This window comes from Cyclopterus lumpus, chromosome 2, assembly GCF_009769545.1.
Source record: "Cyclopterus lumpus isolate fCycLum1 chromosome 2, fCycLum1.pri, whole genome shotgun sequence".
Lineage (NCBI taxonomy): Eukaryota > Metazoa > Chordata > Actinopteri > Perciformes > Cyclopteridae > Cyclopterus > Cyclopterus lumpus.
In genome coordinates, this window is record NC_046967.1 from 2,068,363 (window position 1) to 2,092,868 (window position 24,506).

General features: G+C 47.8%; 1 protein-coding gene across 1 annotated transcript; it reads right to left on the reverse strand.

The window, feature by feature from the left end:
• Positions 1–19,199: 19,199 nt before the first annotated feature.
• Positions 19,200–21,925, reverse strand: LOC117746645 (serine/threonine-protein kinase pim-1-like). Its single transcript, XM_034555916.1, has 8 exons — positions 21,862–21,925; positions 20,954–21,094; positions 20,491–20,585; positions 20,361–20,408; positions 20,063–20,281; positions 19,670–19,850; positions 19,408–19,581; positions 19,200–19,291 (listed from the first exon to the last, which is right to left on the reverse strand). Exons 1-8 carry the CDS (start codon positions 21,923–21,925, stop codon positions 19,200–19,202), a joined length of 1,014 nt encoding a protein of 337 aa, XP_034411807.1.
• Between the last annotated feature and the right edge of the window lie 2,581 nt (positions 21,926–24,506).

The following is a 24,506-nucleotide window of genomic DNA, read 5'->3' on the forward strand; positions in this document are numbered from 1 at the left end:
GAGGAACATGTAAGATGTCCTCCACCTGGAGGAGGAACATGTCCTCCATGTAGGAGGAACATGTAAGATGTCCTCCACCTGGAGGAGGAACATGTCATGTAGGAGGAACATGTCCTCCTCCATGTAGGAGGAACATGTCAGATGTCCTCCACCTGGAGGAGGAACATGTCATGTAGGAGGAACATGTAAGATGTCCTGCACCTGGAGGAGGAACATGTCCTCCACCTGGAGGAGGAACATGTCCTCCATGTAGGAGGAACATGTAAGATGTCCTCCACCTGGAGGAGGAACATGTCATGTAGGAGGAACATGTCCTCCACCTGGAGGAGGAACATGTAAGATGTCCTCCACCTGGAGGAGGAACATGTCATTTAGGAGGAACATGTCCTCCACCTGGAGGAGGAACATGTAAGATGTTCTCCTCCTGGAGGAGGAACATGTCATTTAGGAGGAACATGTCCTCCACCTGGAGGAGGAACATGTAAGATGTCCTCCACCTGGAGGAGGAACATGTCATTTAGGAGGAACATGTCCTCCACCTGGAGGAGGAACATGTAACAGGAACTTTATTGTTCCTGTTATTTTTTTCGAGTGAATTAAACCATTTATTTGTTCTTAATCTGTTTATTCCCTGAATTTATTTAAACATATGATCATGTTTTAATATTGATTTCCGGTGTGAAGCTCCTTGAACTGTTTGATCATATTTTGGTCTTTTTTGCCTTTATTTGACCGCAGCTGAAACACTTTTAATAAAGCCTAAAATGTTCCATGAAAAGTACCCAAAGATTCCTTTATCAATAAATCCTGATTCACTCACACTTAATGTTAAAGATCGTTGCTGTCAACATTATGAATGTGTATACCATGTGTCTTTCACTGTAATGGAGTAACCACGCCTGAAAGGGAATTTAAGTTTTTATTATTTAATGTCACATTAAATAGTGGAAGCCCAGCCCACGGCTCTCTACCAAGACGAGGAAAAACTCCCCACACTCCAAAGTGGGAAGAAACCTGGGGAAAGGCAATTGGAAGAGAGATCCCCTCTCCACGGACGGCTGGGTGGGCTACAACACCTGAAGGAGGTCCTCACCATCCCCTTCCTGTCAAAGAGGGAGCAGCGTTAGTATGTTGATGTCACTCAGGATGCATGGGTTAGATACTAATAATAATATAATAATATAATCACTCACAGGATGCATGGGTTAGATACTAATAATAATATAATAATATAATCACTCACAGGATGCATGGGTTAGATACTAATAATAATATATTAATATAATCACTCACAGGATGCATGGGTTAGATACTAATAATAATATAATAATATAATCACTCACAGGATGCATGGGTTAGATACTAATAATAATATAGTAATATAATCACTCACAGGATGTATGGGGTTAGATACTAATAATAATATAATAATATAATCACTCACAGGATGTATGGGGTTAGATACTAATAATAATATAATAATATAATCACTCACAGGATGCATAGGGTTAGATACTAATAATAATATAATAATATAATCACTCACAGGATGCATGGGTTAGATACTAATAATAATATAATAATATAATCACTCACAGGATGTATGGGGTTAGATACTAATAATAATATAATAATATAATCACTCACAGGATGCATGGGGTTAGATACTAATAATAATATAGTAATATAATCACTCACAGGGTGCATGGGTTAGATACTAATAATAATATAGTAATATAATCACTCACAGGGTGCATGGGTTAGATACTAATAATAATATAGTAATATAATCACTCAGGATGCATGGGGTTGGATACTAATAATAATATAATAATATAATCACTCACAGGATGTATGGGGTTAGATACTAATAATAATATAATAATATAATCACTCTCAGGATGCATAGGGTTAGATACTAATAATAATATAATCACTCACAGGATGCATGGGGTTAGATACTAATAATAATATATACACTCACAGGATGCATGGGGTTAGATACTAATAATAATATATACACTCACAGGATGCATGGGGTTAGATACTAATAATAATATAATAATATAATCACTCTCAGGATGCATAGGGTTAGATACTAATAATAATATAATCACTCACAGTATGGATGGGGTTAGATACTAATAATAATATATACACTCACAGGATGCATGGGGTTAGATACTAATAATAATATAATCATATAATCACTCACAGGATGCATGGGGTTAGATACTAATAATAATATAATAATATAATCACTCACAGGATGCATGGGGTTAGATACTAATAATAATATAATAATATAATCACTCACAGGATGCATGGGGTTAGATACTAATAATAATATAATAATATAATCACTCAGGATGCATGGGGTTAGATACTAATAATAATATAATAATATAATCACTCACAGGATGCATGGGGTTAGATACTAATAAGAATATAATAATATAATCACTCACAGGATGCATGGGTTAGATACTAATAAGAATATAATAATATAATCACTCACAGGATGTATGGGGTTAGATACTAATAATAATATATACACTCACAGGATGCATGGGGGTAGATACTAATAATAATATAATAATATAATCACTCACAGGATGCATGGGGTTAGATACTAATAATAATATAATAATATAATCACTCACAGGATGCATGGGGTTGGATACTAATAATAATATAATAATATAATCACTCACAGGATGCATGGGTTAGATACTAATAATAATATAATAATATAATCACTCAGGATGCATGGGGTTAGATACTAATAATAATATATACACTCACAGGATGCATGGGGTTTGATACTAATAATAATATATACACTCACAGGATGCATGGGGGTAGATACTAATAATAATATAATAATATAATCACTCACAGGATGCATGGGTTAGATACTAATAAGAATATAATAATATAATCACTCAAAATGCATGGGGTTATATACTAATAATAATATAATCACTCTCAGGATGCATGGGGTTAGATACTAATAATAATATAATAATATAATCACTCACAGGATGTATGGGGTTAGATACTAATAATAATATAGTAATATAATCACTCACAGGATGCATGTGGTTAGATACTACTAATAATATAATAATATAATCACTCACAGGATGCATGGGGTTATATACTAATAATAATATAATCACTCTCAGGATGCATGGGGTTAGATACTAATAATAATATAATAATATAATCACTCACAGGATGCATGGGTTTGATACTAATAATAATATATTAATATAATCACTCACAGGATGCATGGGTTAGATACTAATAATAATATAATAATATAATCACTCACAGGATGGATGGGTTAGATACTAATAATAATATATTAATATAATCACTCACAGGATGCATGGGTTAGATACTAATAATAATATAATAATATAATCACTCACAGGATGCATGGGTTAGATACTAATAATAATATATTAATATAATCACTCACAGGATGCATGGGTTAGATACTAATAATAATATAATAATATAATCACTCACAGGATGCATGGGTTAGATACTACTAATAATATAATAATATAATCACTCACAGGATGCATGGGGTTAGATACTAATAATAATATAGTAATATAATCACTCTCAGGATGCGTGGGTTAGATACTAATAATAATATAATAATATAATCACTCACAGGATGCATGGGGTTAGATACTAATAATAATATAATAATATAATCACTCACAGGATGCATGGGGTTGGATACTAATAATAATATAATCACTCACAGGATGCATGGGGTTAGATACTAATAATAATATAATCACTCACAGTATGCATGGGGTTAGATACTAATAATAATATAATAATATAATCACTCACAGGATGCATGGGGTTAGATACTAATAATAATATAATAATATAATCACTCTCAGGATGCATGGGGTTAGATACTAATAATAATATAATAATATAATCACTCACAGGATGCATGGGGTTAGATACTAATAATAATATAATAATATAATCACTAACAGGATGTATGGGGTTAGATACTAATAATAATATAATAATATAATCACTCACAGGATGTGCTTGTGTAGCATCTCCACATGCTGCAGAATGGCCGTGCATGATGGTGGCGTCCTCGAAGATGACCACAAGGAGTTCCTCACGTTCTCCTGTAAGTCAAAGAGTCAAAGAGGGAGCATCGTTAATAAATTAATTAATGGTTAGTTTGGGATTAATTAAATAATTGATTGATTGATTGATTGATTGTGTGTGTGTGTGTGTGTGTGTTTAGTTTAGCCATGGGTGAAGCCGGATCTGCTTCAGGGATGGACGTTCTTTGGGGTCTTGCGTCAAGCACACTCGCATGAAGTCCTGGCATTCTGGAGAGAGAGGAGGAGAAAGGTGAGGGTGGCGCTCCAGTGATGCTTCAGCACAATACAACTCAAATGAACAGGTGTGTGTCTGCTGACATGTTCGTGAGGAGGCGTGTTAGTGACAACAAATGAAAGCTAAACGCTCTAATATGAATTAAACTTAATATACATCCTATCGTTGCACTTCATGAGGTCAAACCCTACATCCATCATATCTACTGACCTCTTAGGGCTTCTGCAGTCACTTCATGACAGACCTCCGGTTCGGTGTCCTTGAGGTCCAGCCTCCTCTTCTTCTCTGTGTTTGCTCCTTCATCGTCGATTCTGGACTTCCTCTTACCGACTGTCACTTCCTGACAGACCTCCGGTTCGGTGTCCTTGAGGTCCAGCCTCCTCTTCTTCTCTGTGTTTGCTCCTTCATTGTCGTTTCTGGACTTCCTCTTACCGATTGTCACTTCCTGACAGACCTCCGGATCGGTGTCCTTGAGGTCCAGCCTCCTCTTCTTCTCTGTTTGCTCCTTCATCGTCGGTTCTGGACTTCCTCTTACCGACTGTCACTTCCTGACAGACCTCCGGTTCGGTGTCCTTGAGGTCCAACCTCCTCTTCTTCTCTGTTTGCTCCTTCATCGTCGGTTCTGGACTTCCTCTTACCGACTGTCACTTCCTGACATACCTCCGGTTCGGTGTCCTTGAGGTCCATCCTCCTCTTCTTCTCTGTGTTTGCTCCTTTATCGTCGTTGGTGGACTTCCTCTTGCCGACTGTCACTTCCTGTCAGACCTCCAGTTCGGTGTCCTTGTGGTCCAGCCTCCTCTTCTTCTCTGTGTTTGCTCCTTCATCGTCGGTTCTGGACTTCCTCTTACCGACTGTCACTTCCTGACAGACCTCCGGTTCGGTGTCCTTGAGGTCCAGCCTCCTCTTCTTCTTTGTGTTTGCTCCTTTATCGTTGTTGGTGGACTTCCTCTTACCGACTGTCACTTCCTGACAGACCTCCGGTTCGGTGTCCTTGAGTTCCAGCCTCCTCTTCTCTGTGTTTGCTTCTTCATTGTCGGTTCTGGACTTCCTCTTACCGACTGTCACTTCCTGACAGACCTCCGGTTCGGTGTCCTTGAGGTCCAGCCTCCTCTTCTCTGTGTTTGCTCCTTCATCGTCGGTTCTGGACTTCCTCTTACCGACTGTCACTTCCTGACAGACCTCCGATTCGGTGTCCTTAAGGTCCAGCCTCCTCTTCTTTTCTGTTTGCTCCTTCATCGTCGGTTCTGGACTTCCTCTTGCCGACTGTCACTTCCTGACAGACCTCCGGTTCGGTGTCCTTGAGATCCAGCCTCCTCTTCTTCTCTGTGTTTGCTCCTTCATCGTCGGTTCTGGACTTCCTCTTGCTGACTGTCACTTCCTGACAGACCTCCGGTTCGGTGTCCTTGAGATCCAGCCTCCTCTTCTTCTCTGTGTTTGCTCCTTCATCGTCGGTTCTGGACTTCCTCTTGCCGACTGTCACTTCCTGACAGACCTCCGGTTCGGTGTCCTTGAGGTCCATCCTCCTCTTCTTCTCTGTGTTTGCTCCTTTATCGTCGTTGGTGGACTTCCTCTTGCCGACTGTCACTTCCTGACAGACCTCCAGTTCGGTGTCCTTGAGGTCCAGCCTCCTCTTCTTCTATGTTTGCTCCTTCATCGTCGGTTCTGGACTTCCTATTACCGACTGTCACTTCCTGACAGACCTCCGGTTCGGTGTCCTTGAGGTCCAGCCTCCTCTTCTTCTCTGTCTTCTCCTTCATCGTCGGTTCTGGACTTCCTCTTACCGACTGTCACTTCCTGACAGACCTCCGGTTCGGTGTCCTTGAGGTCCAGCCTCCTCATCTTCTCTGTGTTTGCTCCTTTATCGTCGTTAGTGGACTTCCTCTTGCCGACTGTCACTTCCTGTCAGACCTCCAGTTCGGTGTCCTTGAGGTCCAGCCTCCTCTTCTTCTCTGTGTTTGCTCCTTCATCGTCGGTTCTGGACTTCCTCTTACCGACTGTCACTTCCTGACAGACCTCCGATTCGGTGTCCTTAAGGTCCAGCCTCCTCTTCTTTTCTGTTTGCTCCTTCATCGTCGGTTCTGGACTTCCTCTTACCGACTGTCACTTCCTGACAGACCTCCGGTTCGGTGTCCTTGAGGTCCAGCCTCCTCTTCTTCTCTGTGTTTGCTCCTTTATCGTTGTTGGTGGACTTCCTCTTACCGACTGTCACTTCCTGACAGACCTCCGGTTCGGTGTCCTTGAGGTCCAGCCTCCTCTTCTCTGTGTTTGCTTCTTCATTGTCGGTTCTGGACTTCCTCTTACCGACTGTCACTTCCTGACAGACCTCCGGTTCGGTGTCCTTGAGGTCCAGCCTCCTCTTCTCTGTGTTTGCTCCTTCATCGTCGGTTCTGGACTTCCTCTTACCGACTGTCACTTCCTGACAGACCTCCGATTCGGTGTCCTTAAGGTCCAGCCTCCTCTTCTTTTCTGTTTGCTCCTTCATCGTCGGTTCTGGACTTCCTCTTACCGACTGTCACTTCCTGACAGACCTCCGGTTCGGTGTCCTTGAGATCCAGCCTCCTCTTCTTCTCTGTGTTTGCTCCTTTATCGTCGTTGGTGGACTTCCTCTTGCCGACTGTCACTTCCTGACAGACCTCCAGTTCGGTGTCCCTGAGGTCCAGCCTCCTCTTCTTCTCTCTGTTTGCTCCTTCATCGTCGGTTCTGGACTTCCTCTTACCGACTGTCACTTCCTGACAGACCTCCGGTTCGGTGTCCTTGAGGTCCATCCTCCTCTTCTTCTCTGTGTTTGCTCCTTTATCGTCGTTGGTGGACTTCCTCTTGCCGACTGCCACTTCCTGTCAGACCTCCAGTTCGGTGTCCTTGAGGTCCAGCCTCCTCTTCTTCTCTGTGTTTGCTCCTTCATCGTCGGTTCTGGACTTCCTCTTACCGACTGTCACTTCCTGACAGACCTCCAGTTCGGTGTCCTTGAGGTCCATCCTCCTCTTCTTCTCTGTGTTTGCTCCTTTATCGTCGTTGGTGGACTTCCTCTTGCCGACTGTCACTTCCTGTCAGACCTCCCGTTCGGTGTCCTTGAGGTCCAGCCTCCTCTTCTTCTCTGTGTTTGCTCCTTCATCGTCAGTTCTGGACTTCCTCTTACCGACTGTCACTTCCTGACAGACCTCCAGTTCGGTGTCCTTGAGGTCCAGCCTCCTCTTCTTCTCTGTGTTTGCTCCTTTATCGTTGTTGGTGGACTTCCTCTTACCGACTGTCACTTCCTGACAGACCTCCGGTTCGGTGTCCTTGAGGTCCAGCCTCCTCTTCTCTGTGTTTGGTTCTTCATTGTCGGTTCTGGACTTCCTCTTACCGACTGTCACTTCCTGACAGACCTCCGGTTCGGTGTCCTTGAGGTCCAGCCTCCTCTTCTCTGTGTTTGCTCCTTCATTGTCGGTTCTGGACTTCCTCTTACCGACTGTCACTTCCTGACAGACCTCCGGTTCGGTGTCCTTGAGGTCCAGCCTCCTCTTTTTCTCTGTTTGCTCCTTCATCGTCGGTTCTGGACTTCCTCTTGCCGACTGTCACTTCCTGTCAGACCTCCAGTTCGGTGTCCTTGAGGTCCAGCCTCCTCTTCTTCTCTGTGTTTGCTCCTTCATCGTCGGTTCTGGACTTCCTCTTACCGACTGTCACTTCCTGACAGACCTCCGATTCGGTGTCCTTGAGGTCCAGCCTCCTCTTCTTCTCTGTTTGCTCCTTCATCGTCGGTTCTGGACTTCCTCTTACCGACTGTCACTTCCTGACAGACCTCCGGTTCGGTGTCCTTGAGGTCCAGCCTCCTCTTCTTCTCTGTGTTTGCTCCTTTATCGTCGTTGGTGGACTTCCTCTTGCCGACTGTCACTTCCTGACAGACCTCCAGTTCGGTGTCCTTGAGGTCCAGCCTCCTCTTCTTCTCTGTATTTGCTCCTTCATCGTCGGTTCTGGACTTCCTCTTACCGACTGTCACTTCCTGACAGACCTCCGATTCGGTGTCCTTGAGGTCCAGCCTCCTCTTCTTCTCTGTTTGCTCCTTCATCGTCGGTTCTGGACTTCCTCTTACCGACTGTCACTTCCTGACAGACCTCCGGTTCGGTGTCCTTGAGGTCCAGCCTCCTCTTCTTCTTTGTGTTTGCTCCTTTATCGTTGTTGGTGGACTTCCTCTTACCGACTGTCACTTCCTGACAGACCTCCGGTTCGGTGTCCTTGAGTTCCAGCCTCCTCTTCTCTGTGTTTGCTTCTTCATTGTCGGTTCTGGACTTCCTCTTACCGACTGTCACTTCCTGACAGACCTCCGGTTCGGTGTCCTTGAGGTCCAGCCTCCTCTTCTCTGTGTTTGCTCCTTCATCGTCGGTTCTGGACTTCCTCTTACCGACTGTCACTTCCTGACAGACCTCCGATTCGGTGTCCTTAAGGTCCAGCCTCCTCTTCTTTTCTGTTTGCTCCTTCATCGTCGGTTCTGGACTTCCTCTTGCCGACTGTCACTTCCTGACAGACCTCCGGTTCGGTGTCCTTGAGATCCAGCCTCCTCTTCTTCTCTGTGTTTGCTCCTTCATCGTCGGTTCTGGACTTCCTCTTGCTGACTGTCACTTCCTGACAGACCTCCGGTTCGGTGTCCTTGAGATCCAGCCTCCTCTTCTTCTCTGTGTTTGCTCCTTCATCGTCGGTTCTGGACTTCCTCTTGCCGACTGTCACTTCCTGACAGACCTCCGGTTCGGTGTCCTTGAGGTCCATCCTCCTCTTCTTCTCTGTGTTTGCTCCTTTATCGTCGTTGGTGGACTTCCTCTTGCCGACTGTCACTTCCTGACAGACCTCCAGTTCGGTGTCCTTGAGGTCCAGCCTCCTCTTCTTCTATGTTTGCTCCTTCATCGTCGGTTCTGGACTTCCTATTACCGACTGTCACTTCCTGACAGACCTCCGGTTCGGTGTCCTTGAGGTCCAGCCTCCTCTTCTTCTCTGTCTTCTCCTTCATCGTCGGTTCTGGACTTCCTCTTACCGACTGTCACTTCCTGACAGACCTCCGGTTCGGTGTCCTTGAGGTCCAGCCTCCTCATCTTCTCTGTGTTTGCTCCTTTATCGTCGTTAGTGGACTTCCTCTTGCCGACTGTCACTTCCTGTCAGACCTCCAGTTCGGTGTCCTTGAGGTCCAGCCTCCTCTTCTTCTCTGTGTTTGCTCCTTCATCGTCGGTTCTGGACTTCCTCTTACCGACTGTCACTTCCTGACAGACCTCCAGTTCGGTGTCCTTGAGGTCCAGCCTCCTCTTCTTCTCTGTGTTTGCTCCTTTATCGTTGTTGGTGGACTTCCTCTTACCGACTGTCACTTCCTGACAGACCTCCGGTTCGGTGTCCTTGAGGTCCAGCCTCCTCTTCTCTGTGTTTGCTTCTTCATTGTCGGTTCTGGACTTCCTCTTACCGACTGTCACTTCCTGACAGACCTCCGGTTCGGTGTCCTTGAGGTCCAGCCTCCTCTTCTCTGTGTTTGCTCCTTCATCGTCGGTTCTGGACTTCCTCTTACCGACTGTCACTTCCTGACAGACCTCCGATTCGGTGTCCTTAAGGTCCAGCCTCCTCTTCTTTTCTGTTTGCTCCTTCATCGTCGGTTCTGGACTTCCTCTTACCGACTGTCACTTCCTGACAGACCTCCGGTTCGGTGTCCTTGAGATCCAGCCTCCTCTTCTTCTCTGTGTTTGCTCCTTTATCGTCGTTGGTGGACTTCCTCTTGCCGACTGTCACTTCCTGACAGACCTCCAGTTCGGTGTCCCTGAGGTCCAGCCTCCTCTTCTTCTCTCTGTTTGCTCCTTCATCGTCGGTTCTGGACTTCCTCTTACCGACTGTCACTTCCTGACAGACCTCCGGTTCGGTGTCCTTGAGGTCCATCCTCCTCTTCTTCTCTGTGTTTGCTCCTTTATCGTCGTTGGTGGACTTCCTCTTGCCGACTGCCACTTCCTGTCAGACCTCCAGTTCGGTGTCCTTGAGGTCCAGCCTCCTCTTCTTCTCTGTGTTTGCTCCTTCATCGTCGGTTCTGGACTTCCTCTTACCGACTGTCACTTCCTGACAGACCTCCAGTTCGGTGTCCTTGAGGTCCATCCTCCTCTTCTTCTCTGTGTTTGCTCCTTTATCGTCGTTGGTGGACTTCCTCTTGCCGACTGTCACTTCCTGTCAGACCTCCCGTTCGGTGTCCTTGAGGTCCAGCCTCCTCTTCTTCTCTGTGTTTGCTCCTTCATCGTCAGTTCTGGACTTCCTCTTACCGACTGTCACTTCCTGACAGACCTCCAGTTCGGTGTCCTTGAGGTCCAGCCTCCTCTTCTTCTCTGTGTTTGCTCCTTTATCGTTGTTGGTGGACTTCCTCTTACCGACTGTCACTTCCTGACAGACCTCCGGTTCGGTGTCCTTGAGGTCCAGCCTCCTCTTCTCTGTGTTTGGTTCTTCATTGTCGGTTCTGGACTTCCTCTTACCGACTGTCACTTCCTGACAGACCTCCGGTTCGGTGTCCTTGAGGTCCAGCCTCCTCTTCTCTGTGTTTGCTCCTTCATTGTCGGTTCTGGACTTCCTCTTACCGACTGTCACTTCCTGACAGACCTCCGGTTCGGTGTCCTTGAGGTCCAGCCTCCTCTTTTTCTCTGTTTGCTCCTTCATCGTCGGTTCTGGACTTCCTCTTGCCGACTGTCACTTCCTGTCAGACCTCCAGTTCGGTGTCCTTGAGGTCCAGCCTCCTCTTCTTCTCTGTGTTTGCTCCTTCATCGTCGGTTCTGGACTTCCTCTTACCGACTGTCACTTCCTGACAGACCTCCGATTCGGTGTCCTTGAGGTCCAGCCTCCTCTTCTTCTCTGTTTGCTCCTTCATCGTCGGTTCTGGACTTCCTCTTACCGACTGTCACTTCCTGACAGACCTCCGGTTCGGTGTCCTTGAGGTCCAGCCTCCTCTTCTTCTCTGTGTTTGCTCCTTTATCGTCGTTGGTGGACTTCCTCTTGCCGACTGTCACTTCCTGACAGACCTCCAGTTCGGTGTCCTTGAGGTCCAGCCTCCTCTTCTTCTCTGTATTTGCTCCTTCATCGTCGGTTCTGGACTTCCTCTTACCGACTGTCACTTCCTGACAGACCTCCGATTCGGTGTCCTTGAGGTCCAGCCTCCTCTTCTTCTCTGTTTGCTCCTTCATCGTCGGTTCTGGACTTCCTCTTACCGACTGTCACTTCCTGACAGACCTCCGGTTCGGTGTCCTTGAGGTCCAGCCTCCTCTTCTTCTTGTGTTTGCTCCTTCATCGTCGGTTCTGGACTTCCTCTTACCGACTGTCACTTCCTGACAGACCTCCGATTTGGTGTCCTTGAGTTCCAGCCTCCTCTTCTTCTCTGTTTGCTCCTTCATCTTCGGTTCTGGACTTCCTCTTACCGACTGTCACTTCCTGACAGACCTCCGGTTCGGTGTCCTTGAGGTCCAGCCTCCTCTTCTCTGTGTTTGCTCCTTCATTGTCGGTTCTGGACTTCCTCTTACCGACTGTCACTTCCTGACAGACCTCCGGTTCGGTGTCCTTGAGGTCCAGCCTCCTCTTTTTCTCTGTTTGCTCCTTCATCGTCGGTTCTGGACTTCCTCTTGCCGACTGTCACTTCCTGTCAGACCTCCAGTTCGGTGTCCTTGAGGTCCAGCCTCTTCTTCTTCTCTGTGTTTGCTCCTTCATTGTCGGTTCTGGACTTCCTCTTACCGACTGTCACTTCCTGACAGACCTCCGGTTCGGTGTCCTTGAGGTCCAGCCTCCTCTTTTTCTCTGTTTGCTCCTTCATCGTCGGTTCTGGACTTCCTCTTGCCGACTGTCACTTCCTGTCAGACCTCCAGTTCGGTGTCCTTGAGGTCCAGCCTCCTCTTCTTCTCTGTGTTTGCTCCTTCATCGTCGGTTCTGGACTTCCTCTTACCGACTGTCACTTCCTGACAGACCTCCGATTCGGTGTCCTTGAGGTCCAGCCTCCTCTTCTTCTCTGTTTGCTCCTTCATCGTCGGTTCTGGACTTCCTCTTACCGACTGTCACTTCCTGACAGACCTCCGGTTCGGTGTCCTTGAGGTCCAGCCTCCTCTTCTTCTCTGTGTTTGCTCCTTTATCGTCGTTGGTGGACTTCCTCTTGCCGACTGTCACTTCCTGACAGACCTCCAGTTCGGTGTCCTTGAGGTCCAGCCTCCTCTTCTTCTCTGTTTGCTCCTTCATCGTCGGTTCTGGACTTCCTCTTACCGACTGTCACTTCCTGACAGACCTCCGGTTCGGTGTCCTTGAGGTCCAGCCTCCTCTTCTCTGTGTTTGCTCCTTCATCGTCGGTTCTGGACTTCCTCTTACCGACTGTCACTTCCTGACAGACCTCCGATTCGGTGTCCTTAAGTTCCAGCCTCCTCTTCTTCTCTGTTTGCTCCTTCATCGTCGGTTCTGGACTTCCTCTTACCGACTGTCACTTCCTGACAGACCTCCGGTTCGGTGTCCTTGAGGTCCAGCCTCCTCTTCTTCTCTGTGTTTGCTCCTTCATCGTCGGTGGTGGACTTCCTCTTACCGACTGTCTTTTCCTGACAGACCTCCGGTTCGGTGTCCTTGAGGTCCAGCCTCCTCTTCTTCTCTGTTTGCTCCTTCATCGTCGGTTCTGGACTTCCTCTTACCGACTGTCACTTCCTGACAGACCTCCGGTTCGGTGTCCTTGAGGTCCAGCCTCCTCTTCTTCTCTGTGTTTGCTCCTTTATCGTCGTTGGTGGACTTCCTCTTGCCGACTGTCACTTCCTGACAGACCTCCAGTTCGGTGTCCTTGAGGTCCAGCCTCCTCTTCTTCTCTGTGTTTGCTCCTTCATCGTCGGTTCTGGACTTCCTCTTACCGACTGTCACTTCCTGACAGACCTCCGATTCGGTGTCCTTGAGGTCCAGCCTCCTCTTCTTCTCTGTTTGCTCCTTCATCGTCGGTTCTGGACTTCCTCTTACCGACTGTCACTTCCTGACAGACCTCCGGTTCGGTGTCCTTGAGGTCCAGCCTCCTCTTCTCTGTGTTTGCTCCTTCATCGTCGGTTCTGGACTTCCTCTTACCGACTGTCACTTCCTGACAGACCTCCGATTTGGTGTCCTTAAGTTCCAGCCTCCTCTTCTTCTCTGTTTGCTCCTTCATCGTCGGTTCTGGACTTCCTCTTACCGACTGTCACTTCCTGACAGACCTCCGATTCGGTGTCCTTAAGTTCCAGCCTCCTCTTCTTCTCTGTTTGCTCCTTCATCGTCGGTTCTGGACTTCCTCTTACCGACTGTCACTTCCTGACAGACCTCCGGTTCGGTGTCCTTGAGGTCCAGCCTCCTCTTCTTCTCTGTGTTTGCTCCTTCATCGTCGGTTCTGGACTTCCTCTTGCCGACTGTCACTTCCTGACAGACCTCCAGTTCGGTGTCCTTGAGGTCCAGCCTCCTCTTCTTCTCTCTGTTTGCTCCTTCATCGTCGGTTCTGGACTTCCTCTTACCGACTGTCACTTCCTGACAGACCTCCAGTTCGGTGTCCTTGAGGTCCAGCTTTCTCTTCTTCTCTGTGTTTGCTCCTTTATCGTTGTTGGTGGACTTCCTCTTACCGACTGTCACTTCCTGACAGACCTCCGGTTCGGTGTCCTTGAGGTCCAGCCTCCTCTTCTCTGTGTTTGGTTCTTCATTGTCGGTTCTGGACTTCCTCTTACCGACTGTCACTTCCTGACAGACCTCCGGTTCGGTGTCCTTGAGGTCCAGCCTCCTCTTCTCTGTGTTTGCTCCTTCATTGTCGGTTCTGGACTTCCTCTTACCGACTGTCACTTCCTGACAGACCTCCGGTTCGGTGTCCTTGAGGTCCAGCCTCCTCTTTTTCTCTGTTTGCTCCTTCATCGTCGGTTCTGGACTTCCTCTTGCCGACTGTCACTTCCTGTCAGACCTCCAGTTCGGTGTCCTTGAGGTCCAGCCTCCTCTTCTTCTCTGTGTTTGCTCCTTCATCGTCGGTTCTGGACTTCCTCTTACCGACTGTCACTTCCTGACAGACCTCCGATTCGGTGTCCTTGAGGTCCAGCCTCCTCTTCTTCTCTGTTTGCTCCTTCATCGTCGGTTCTGGACTTCCTCTTACCGACTGTCACTTCCTGACAGACCTCCGGTTCGGTGTCCTTGAGGTCCAGCCTCCTCTTCTTCTCTGTGTTTGCTCCTTTATCGTCGTTGGTGGACTTCCTCTTGCCGACTGTCACTTCCTGACAGACCTCCAGTTCGGTGTCCTTGAGGTCCAGCCTCCTCTTCTTCTCTGTGTTTGCTCCTTCATCGTCGGTTCTGGACTTCCTCTTACCGACTGTCACTTCCTGACAGACCTCCGATTCGGTGTCCTTGAGGTCCAGCCTCCTCTTCTTCTCTGTTTGCTCCTTCATCGTCGGTTCTGGACTTCCTCTTACCGACTGTCACTTCCTGACAGACCTCCGGTTCGGTGTCCTTGAGGTCCAGCCTCCTCTTCTCTGTGTTTGCTCCTTCATCGTCGGTTCTGGACTTCCTCTTACCGACTGTCACTTCCTGACAGACCTCCGATTTGGTGTCCTTAAGTTCCAGCCTCCTCTTCTTCTCTGTTTGCTCCTTCATCTTCGGTTCTGGACTTCCTCTTACCGACTGTCACTTCCTGACAGACCTCCGGTTCGGTGTCCTTGAGGTCCAGCCTCCTCTTCTCTGTGTTTGCTCCTTCATTGTCGGTTCTGGACTTCCTCTTACCGACTGTCACTTCCTGACAGACCTCCGGTTCGGTGTCCTTGAGGTCCAGCCTCCTCTTTTTCTCTGTTTGCTCCTTCATCGTCGGTTCTGGACTTCCTCTTGCCGACTGTCACTTCCTGTCAGACCTCCAGTTCGGTGTCCTTGAGGTCCAGCCTCCTCTTCTTCTCTGTGTTTGCTCCTTCATCGTCGGTTCTGGACTTCCTCTTACCGACTGTCACTTCCTGACAGACCTCCGGTTCGGTGTCCTTGAGGTCCAGCCTCCTCTTTTCTCTGTTTGCTCCTTCATCGTCGGTTCTGGACTTCCTCTTGCCGACTGTCACTTCCTGTCAGACCTCCAGTTCGGTGTCCTTGAGGTCCAGCCTCCTCTTCTTCTCTGTGTTTGCTCCTTCATCGTCGGTTCTGGACTTCCTCTTACCGACTGTCACTTCCTGACAGACCTCCGATTCGGTGTCCTTGAGGTCCAGCCTCCTCTTCTTCTCTGTTTGCTCCTTCATCGTCGGTTCTGGACTTCCTCTTACCGACTGTCACTTCCTGACAGACCTCCGGTTCGGTGTCCTTGAGGTCCAGCCTCCTCTTCTTCTCTGTGTTTGCTCCTTTATCGTCGTTGGTGGACTTCCTCTTGCCGACTGTCACTTCCTGACAGACCTCCAGTTCGGTGTCCTTGAGGTCCAGCCTCCTCTTCTTCTCTGTGTTTGCTCCTTCATCGTCGGTTCTGGACTTCCTCTTACCGACTGTCACTTCCTGACAGACCTCCGATTCGGTGTCCTTGAGGTCCAGCCTCCTCTTCTTCTCTGTTTGCTCCTTCATCGTCGGTTCTGGACTTCCTCTTACCGACTGTCACTTCCTGACAGACCTCCGGTTCGGTGTCCTTGAGGTCCAGCCTCCTCTTCTCTGTGTTTGCTCCTTCATCGTCGGTTCTGGACTTCCTCTTACCGACTGTCACTTCCTGACAGACCTCCGATTCGGTGTCCTTAAGTTCCAGCCTCCTCTTCTTCTCTGTTTGCTCCTTCATCGTCGGTTCTGGACTTCCTATTACCGACTGTCACTTCCTGACAGACCTCCGGTTCGGTGTCCTTGAGGTCCAGCCTCCTCTTCTTCTCTGTCTTCTCCTTCATCGTCGGTTCTGGACTTCCTCTTACCGACTGTCACTTCCTGACAGACCTCCGGTTCGGTGTCCTTGAGGTCCAGCCTCCTCATCTTCTCTGTGTTTGCTCCTTTATCGTCGTTAGTGGACTTCCTCTTGCCGACTGTCACTTCCTGTCAGACCTCCAGTTCGGTGTCCTTGAGGTCCAGCCTCCTCTTCTTCTCTGTGTTTGCTCCTTCATCGTCGGTTCTGGACTTCCTCTTACCGACTGTCACTTCCTGACAGACCTCCAGTTCGGTGTCCTTGAGGTCCAGCCTCCTCTTCTTCTCTGTGTTTGCTCCTTCATCGTCGGTTCTGGACTTCCTCTTACCGACTGTCACTTCCTGACAGACCTCCGATTCGGTGTCCTTGAGGTCCAGCCTCCTCTTCTTCTCTGTTTGCTCCTTCATCGTCGGTTCTGGACTTCCTCTTACCGACTGTCACTTCCTGACAGACCTCCGGTTCGGTGTCCTTGAGGTCCAGCCTCCTCTTCTCTGTGTTTGCTCCTTCATCGTCGGTTCTGGACTTCCTCTTACCGACTGTCACTTCCTGACAGACCTCCGATTTGGTGTCCTTAAGTTCCAGCCTCCTCTTCTTCTCTGTTTGCTCCTTCATCGTCGGTTCTGGACTTCCTCTTACCGACTGTCACTTCCTGACAGACCTCCGGTTCGGTGTCCTTGAGGTCCAGCCTCCTCTTCTCTGTGTTTGCTCCTTCATTGTCGGTTCTGGACTTCCTCTTACCGACTGTCACTTCCTGACAGACCTCCGGTTCAGTGTCCTTGAGGTCCAGCCTCCTCTTTTTCTCTGTTTGCTCCTTCATCGTCGGTTCTGGACTTCCTCTTGCCGACTGTCACTTCCTGTCAGACCTCCAGTTCGGTGTCCTTGAGGTCCAGCCTCCTCTTCTTCTCTGTGTTTGCTCCTTCATCGTCGGTTCTGGACTTCCTCTTACCGACTGTCACTTCCTGACAGACCTCCGGTTCGGTGTCCTTGAGGTCCAGCCTCCTCTTTTTCTCTGTTTGCTCCTTCATCGTCGGTTCTGGACTTCCTCTTGCCGACTGTCACTTCCTGTCAGACCTCCAGTTCGGTGTCCTTGAGGTCCAGCCTCCTCTTCTTCTCTGTGTTTGCTCCTTCATCGTCGGTTCTGGACTTCCTCTTACCGACTGTCACTTCCTGACAGACCTCCGATTCGGTGTCCTTGAGGTCCAGCCTCCTCTTCTTCTCTGTTTGCTCCTTCATCGTCGGTTCTGGACTTCCTCTTACCGACTGTCACTTCCTGACAGACCTCCGGTTCGGTGTCCTTGAGGTCCAGCCTCCTCTTCTTCTCTGTGTTTGCTCCTTTATCGTCGTTGGTGGACTTCCTCTTGCCGACTGTCACTTCCTGACAGACCTCCAGTTCGGTGTCCTTGAGGTCCAGCCTCCTCTTCTTCTCTGTGTTTGCTCCTTCATCGTCGGTTCTGGACTTCCTCTTACCGACTGTCACTTCCTGACAGACCTCCGATTCGGTGTCCTTGAGGTCCAGCCTCCTCTTCTTCTCTGTTTGCTCCTTCATCGTCGGTTCTGGACTTCCTCTTACCGACTGTCACTTCCTGACAGACCTCCGGTTCGGTGTCCTTGAGGTCCAGCCTCCTCTTCTCTGTGTTTGCTCCTTCATCGTCGGTTCTGGACTTCCTCTTACCGACTGTCACTTCCTGACAGACCTCCGATTCGGTGTCCTTAAGTTCCAGCCTCCTCTTCTTCTCTGTTTGCTCCTTCATCGTCGGTTCTGGACTTCCTCTTACCGACTGTCACTTCCTGACAGACCTCCGGTTCGGTGTCCTTGAGGTCCAGCCTCCTCTTCTTCTCTGTTTGCTCCTTCATCGTCGGTTCTGGACTTCCTCTTACCGACTGTCACTTCCTGACAGACCTCCGGTTCGGTGTCCTTGAGGTCCAGCCTCCTCTTCTTCTCTGTTTGCTCCTTCATCGTCGGTTCTGGACTTCCTCTTACCAACTGTCACTTCCTGACAGACCTCCGGTTCGGTGTCCTTGAGGTCCAGCCTCCTCTTCTTCTCTGTGTTTGCTCCTTCATCGTCGGTTCTGGACTTCCTCTTACCGACTGTCACTTCCTGACAGACCTCCGGTTCGGTGTCCTTGAGTTCCAGCCTCCTCTTCTTCTCTGTGTTTGCTCCTTCATCGTCGGTTCTGGACTTCCTCTTGCCGACTGTCATTTCCTGACAGACCTCCAGTTCGGTGTCCTTGAGGTCCAGCCTCCTCTTCTTCTCTCTGTTTGCTCCTTCATCGTCGGTTTTGGACTTCCTCTTACCGACTGTCACTTCCTGACAGACCTCCAGTTCGGTGTCCTTGAGGTCCAGCTTTCTCTTCTTCTCTGTGTTTGCTCCTTCATCGTCGGTGGTGGACTTCCTCTTACCGACTGTCACTTCCTGACTGACCTCCAGTTCGGTGTCCTTGAGGTCCAGCCTCCTCTTCTTCTCTGTGTTTGCTCCTTCATCGTCGTTGGTGGTTTTCCTCTTACCGACTGTCACTTCCTGTACTGGTGTATTGCAGCTTTCTACAGGTGAGACAAAAACCCAGAGGAACATCAGCTTGACAGTCACAGGCACTAACATGGGCAATAACCATCCACCATAGGAGATGAGGACATGGACAAAGAAGAATAACATGAGTTATTGTCCTCTATGTATCTGTCCATGCAGGTTAGTTCAAGGTGAACGTCACAGGTGGTGGAGAGCAGGACTAGAGGTCTTACCGTAGAAGACGCCCTTCAAGGTCTCTTGCTTGGTGAAGCAGCTCAGGCCAAAGTCTATAAGGCGAACGCGCGGGACGTCTTCTTCCACATCGGAAAGTGGGAAGAAACCTCAGGAAATGCAATTAGAAGAGAGATCCTGTCAAAAAGGGAGCATCTTAAAACAAGTAATGTTTAGTTTGGGATGAATTAATTAATTGATTGATTGATTGATTGATTGTGTGTTTGTGTGTGTGTTTAGTTTAGCCATGGGTGAAGCTGGATCTGCTTCAGGGATGGACGTTCTTTGGGGTCTTGCGTCAAGCACACTCGCATGAAGTCCTGGCATTCTGGAGAGAGAGGAGGAGAAAGGTGAGGGTGGCACGCCAGTGATGCTTCAGCACAATACAACTCAAATGAACAGGTGTGTGTCTGCTGACATGTTCGTGAGGAGGCGTGTTCTTACTTTCAGACAGCGTCTCGCTGATCGGCAGCAGGTTCTTCAGGAACGAGCTGGTCTTAAAAGGTTCTCCTGGGTGGAGCGTTTGGAACAGCACCACTCCCATCTGCCACACCGTGGTGGGTCCGGCGCTGTATTGGCGACTTCTCCTCCACTCTGGAGGTGCGTGCCAACGGGTGCCTAGAAGATACAGATGTGATGATAAGTATGAGGAGCTTAGTTCAAGGTGAACGTCACAGGTGGTGGAGAGCAGGACTAGAGGTCTTACCATAGAAGACGCCCTTCAAGGTCTCTTGCTTGGTGAAGCAGCTCAGGCCAAAGTCTATAAGGCGAACGCGCGGGACGTCCGAGCCGGTCTCGATCAAGATGTTTTCCACCTTAATGTCCCGGTGAAAGATCTCGTTATCCTGGAGGTGGACTGCTGCCTTCATCAGCTGTCTCAGGATGATCTGATGGACAAGAGGAGAGAGATGAGGGCTGTTTGACATGTGTTCATGCTGTGACTCTGAACCGAATACAACTGCAGTTTCTTTAACCATAATCAATAGAACAATGGCCAACAGCTATGACAATAAACCCTGTGTTGCTAAATAAATCCCTTAAAGTAGCCACCAGTTCCTGTAAAAAGTAAGAAACACAGAAAGGTCCTCCAGCTGCTTACCTTGGCCTCCTCCTCTGGTAAGGGACCTTTGTTGGCCAGGATGTATTCATATAGGTCTACAGCAGGGACCGGTCTCTCTAGCACCAGGATCAGCTCCTGGCCCAGATCGTACCAGTCCAGTAGGGATATTGGTGCTGACGCCCCGACTGAACCGCTCTTTTCCTCCTGCAGCCTCATCATGACGGCCACCTCGATGGAGATCTCCCTCCCAGTGTCGTCCTGAAACATCACAACAGAGTTAAATGAGAGAACCACGATGCATCCGTGAGACCTTCAGGAAGAACGTGTTAACACTCACCTGGTGTTTGCAGTAGACTTGGTCCTTCGGTATATGTTTGATGGCGACCTACGAGACACAAACAAGATGGTGTTAGTCCTCAGGTGAGTGTGTGTGTGTGTGTGTTTGAAAGAATGTGTGTAACACTTACAGGGTGATAATCTTTTCTACGAAAGCCAGCAAACACACTTCCACATCCTCCGGCTCCCAGCATGTACTGTTGCTGGTATTTGGCCTCAAATTCAGCTGAATGGAGAAACACACATTTCATTTTAATACCGTTGTGAGAAACACCAAATGAAAGCTAAACGCTCTAATATGAATTATACTTAATATACATCCTATCGTTGCACTTCATGAGGTCAAACCCTACATCCATCATATCTACTGACCTCTTAGGGCTTCTGCAGTCACTTCCTGACAGACCTCCGGTTCGGTGTCCTTGAGGTCCAGCCTCCTCTTCTTCTCTGTGTTTGCTCCTTCATCGTCTGTTCTGGACTTCCTCTTACCGACTGTCACTTCCTGACAGACCTCCGGTTCGGTGTCCTTGAGGTCCAGCCTCCTCTTCTTCTCTGTGTTTGCTCCTTCATCGTTGGTTCTGGACTTCCTCTTACCGACTGTCACTTCCTGACAGACCTCCAGTTCGGTGTCCTTGATGTCCAGCCTCCTCTTCTTCTCTCTGTTTGCTCCTTCATCATCGGTTCTGGACTTCCTCTTACCGACTGTAACTTCCTGTACAGGTGTATTGCAGCTTTCTACAGGTGAGACAAAAACCCAGAGGAACATCAGCTTGACAGTCACAGGCACTAACATGGGCAATAACCATCCACCATAGGAGATGAGGACATGGACAAAGAAGAATAACATGAGTTATTGTCCTCTATGTATCTGTCCCTGCAGGTTATTCTGCAGCCCAATTCAATGCACAGCATTGAGACATTGAACAGCAACAGATCAAAGATCTTTGAACACTATCTGCACCAATAAGTTCCATCAGAGGGAAGCCAGAACTAGTTTTTTTGTTGATTTAAGTGAACTGAAGTCTATTTGGATCAATACACCAACTATTTAGAGTCTATTTAGATCAATACACCAACACTCTAGTGGGTGTTGATGGAAGATGGACTCTCCCAAAAACAGTTTCCCTGACCAGCTTACCTTTGACAGCGTCTGTTGAAGGAAGTCTGACACTTTTCTCCTTCACTGGTGGAGGTGGCGGTATTGGTGTTGGTGGAAGTGGTGGTGGTGGAGGTGTTTTTAAAGCTTTCCTCGTCACTCTTCTTCTCAGACCGTAGACCGGTTCACTTTCAGAGAACCTTGTCCTCTTGGTGAGGGGCCTACCGTCATCACTGGCCCTCCTTTTGATGCCCCTGGTCATGTAAAACTCTCCAGGAGCTGATCTGTGTCTCTCTACTCATTAGGAAACAGTAACATATCAATTAGTTGTGAAATATAGTTACTAACTCTATGAAATTGTCCTTATTTATAATCTACCAGCACTAACTCTGGGTTTCCTACTCACCATGACCTCCGCTGAGTGCTGGAGATCCTCTAGTCTTGGTCTGCTTTGCTGAGTCTTGGTCCATTTCTGTTGATATGTTCCTCAAACAAAAGTCTTGGTCCATTTCTGTTGATATGTTCCTCACAAATAAGCTCAGAAACAGCTCGTCCAAGGCTTCAATCATATGAGGGAGGCTGTGTCTTTGAAGATGTGATGACCGCTTGAGAACATGGAACCAGGACACGTTCCATCAGGAGTTCTGGTGTGAAGGTTCCAGAACTCTTCACTGGGATGTCACAACGTAGTGTTCAGTGTGTTGAGAGAATTGTGTGTTTACATTCAAACAGATGGAGGCCATCCACTGAGATGATTCATAATGCATGAAACACACTGCGTACCAGCATATAGTGCTTGATGGGGACTCCCAGTCAACATGGCCGACTTTTCCTACTGCTATTAAAATGTCCTTAGGTTGTTTTTATGAAAGATTCATTTTGATATTAAACTCAAACATTTTAAAGAAGACATGATTTTTGTGTGTTTAATGTGTATATATGTGTGTGCCTCACCTGTCATCATGAAAAGTAAAAAACAAATAATGATCAAATAAAAATAAATATGAATATTTATCTAGTGGTATGTGCTATATAAATGATTCCAATCCTTTTAAGCATTTTTTACCAGTGTAATATTTGTAGACTCTTTTATTATACGACCTTTCTTACCATAGAATAGGTTGTGTATTTCACGTATGTGTGGAGCATATTTAGTCTTGCTGATTGACATAAAACTGCAGTGAAAAAGCCCAGAGGGGAGGCAGGCAGTACCTCTGCCTCACTGAAGGGGGCGCGCGAGAGCTCACGGGTTCACGCTCGTTCTGACGTTGCTCTTTTTACGTTACGCAGCATCACATTTCATTCAGCTGACGCTTTTATCCAAAGTGACTCACAATAAGCTTTCAACCACGAGAGGACAAACTCAGAACAACAAGAATCAAGAAAGTGCTGGAAGTAATTTAATAATAAGACATTTAAGTGCTATTGAAGTGCTCTTCTTCTACAATTCTTCAAAGTTCTGGTTTGTTAAGCCGAAGAGAGCTTTATTAATATTACATTGCATACATACATAGCTGCTAAACTAACTGTATGATGATGGTAATCGTTCTTTTCGAGGGCCGATCCAGGAATGAAAAACCAAAACACCGGTTGTCTCCTGCGTGAAGCACTTTAACTCCCGCGGCCTGAAATGAGCCTTTTTGAAGAGGCGCAAAGAGACGCGTGTCGGCCGACAACGCCGAGTGGCGATGATTGCTCCATTGTGGCTGTCAGCCCGTGAGAACAAGGTATTCATCCTTTGTCAGAGCCCCCCCACACACACACACACCCTCTTAACCTCTTGATTTGGTATTACTGCTCAAAGGCTCGCTTTACTGGTGCGGCCCGCTTCCATCACTGCCGGCGAGGAGAGGCGTCGGCGTCCATGTTGACTGATACTTTTTGAGCAATCGTGATTCTTTTATTGCAAGTGGAACATCGCCAAAGAAAACCCTGTTGTTTTCACCGCTGTTTTCATCATCGCCGTATACGCCTCCGTCGCTATAATATGTCCCACTAAAGAGCAACAATTCATTTTAAAATGCATCGTATTTTTTGTATTTTTTATTCTTTGACACAACGAGTAAAAAACAACCACGTCCGCCACCGTTGTGTTGAGCCGGCAGCTGAAGTCTGAGACAAAAGATGTGGAAACGAAGACAACCAAAACAATAAGTAGGGATTATGTCTAATTTAGATGAAACTTGCTCTTTAAAACAGAGATTCACATCATTTTTTTTGCCCCCCCCGCCCCCCCCGAGCAGTTGTTTAAAAAACATCTTTTGGAAATGATTTGTGATGAAATGTTGACACATTTTTCAAAGAGAAGAAAATACAAATCTGTGAGTAAAGTGTTTCCCGACAGCTCATTTCAGCGGACGCTCTAAATTAGATGCACGTCGTCGGGGCGACGCGCCGGCTGAACGTGGAGGTGTGAGTTTGATAAAGTGGAGGACGCACAACTGAATAAATGCACACGCTTTTACTTCCTGTAGCACCTCGTTTATTCCCTGACGCTAATGCTGCACACTGCGTCCGTGTTGTGTGCGTCTCTATTTTTCTCCCCCCTTTTTCTCCCATAATTCAAAGTGAAATACTTCCAGCCATTTGACACAATTAGGCGCTCTCTTCCCACCGCATCGCATCCCACTGGATGGCCCTCATTATCACGAGCCCCTCGCCTTTTAGATAACTTATAATGAGGCCGAAAATGTTTCACATTTTGCTTTTTTTCTGTTACACCGTCGGTTCAAAGAGACCCACTTCAACCTAATTAGGAGTTGCAACCGCCGCAGTCGAGCGCTCTTCTTGTTTCTTATGGGGTTAACAGCGGTGAGATGTAGATTTTCACGAGACAGGGTCTCGAGCTATTATGTCCAATCTGTGACAGATATCACTGATGTCCGAGTCCGACGGTAATGGCCTCCAGAAGTGTGCGCTGATGGTAAGGATGTTGTTAGTCAGATAATACCAGGCTTTTTACTCTTTATCCCCCAGATCAGCTCACATTTACATCTGCAGATCTGGGACAGATATTGATGGCGATAGCGAACCTTGTTCTCCTGGCCGGAT

What these genes read in the sequence shown, in the direction of transcription:
- LOC117746645 (XM_034555916.1), bottom strand. Translation starts at nt 21,925, where the DNA reads ATGGACCAAGACTCAGCAAAGCAGACCAAGACTAGAGGATCTCCAGCA. An exon ending in TACCAGAGGAGGAGGCCAAG is followed by an intron (nt 19,851 to 20,062) that starts GTAAGCAGCTGG and finishes CTTGTCCATCAG; the next exon opens with ATCATCCTGAGACAGCTGAT. An exon ending in CTTGAAGGGCGTCTTCTATG is followed by an intron (nt 19,582 to 19,669) that starts GTAAGACCTCTA and finishes TGTATCTTCTAG; the next exon opens with GCACCCGTTGGCACGCACCT.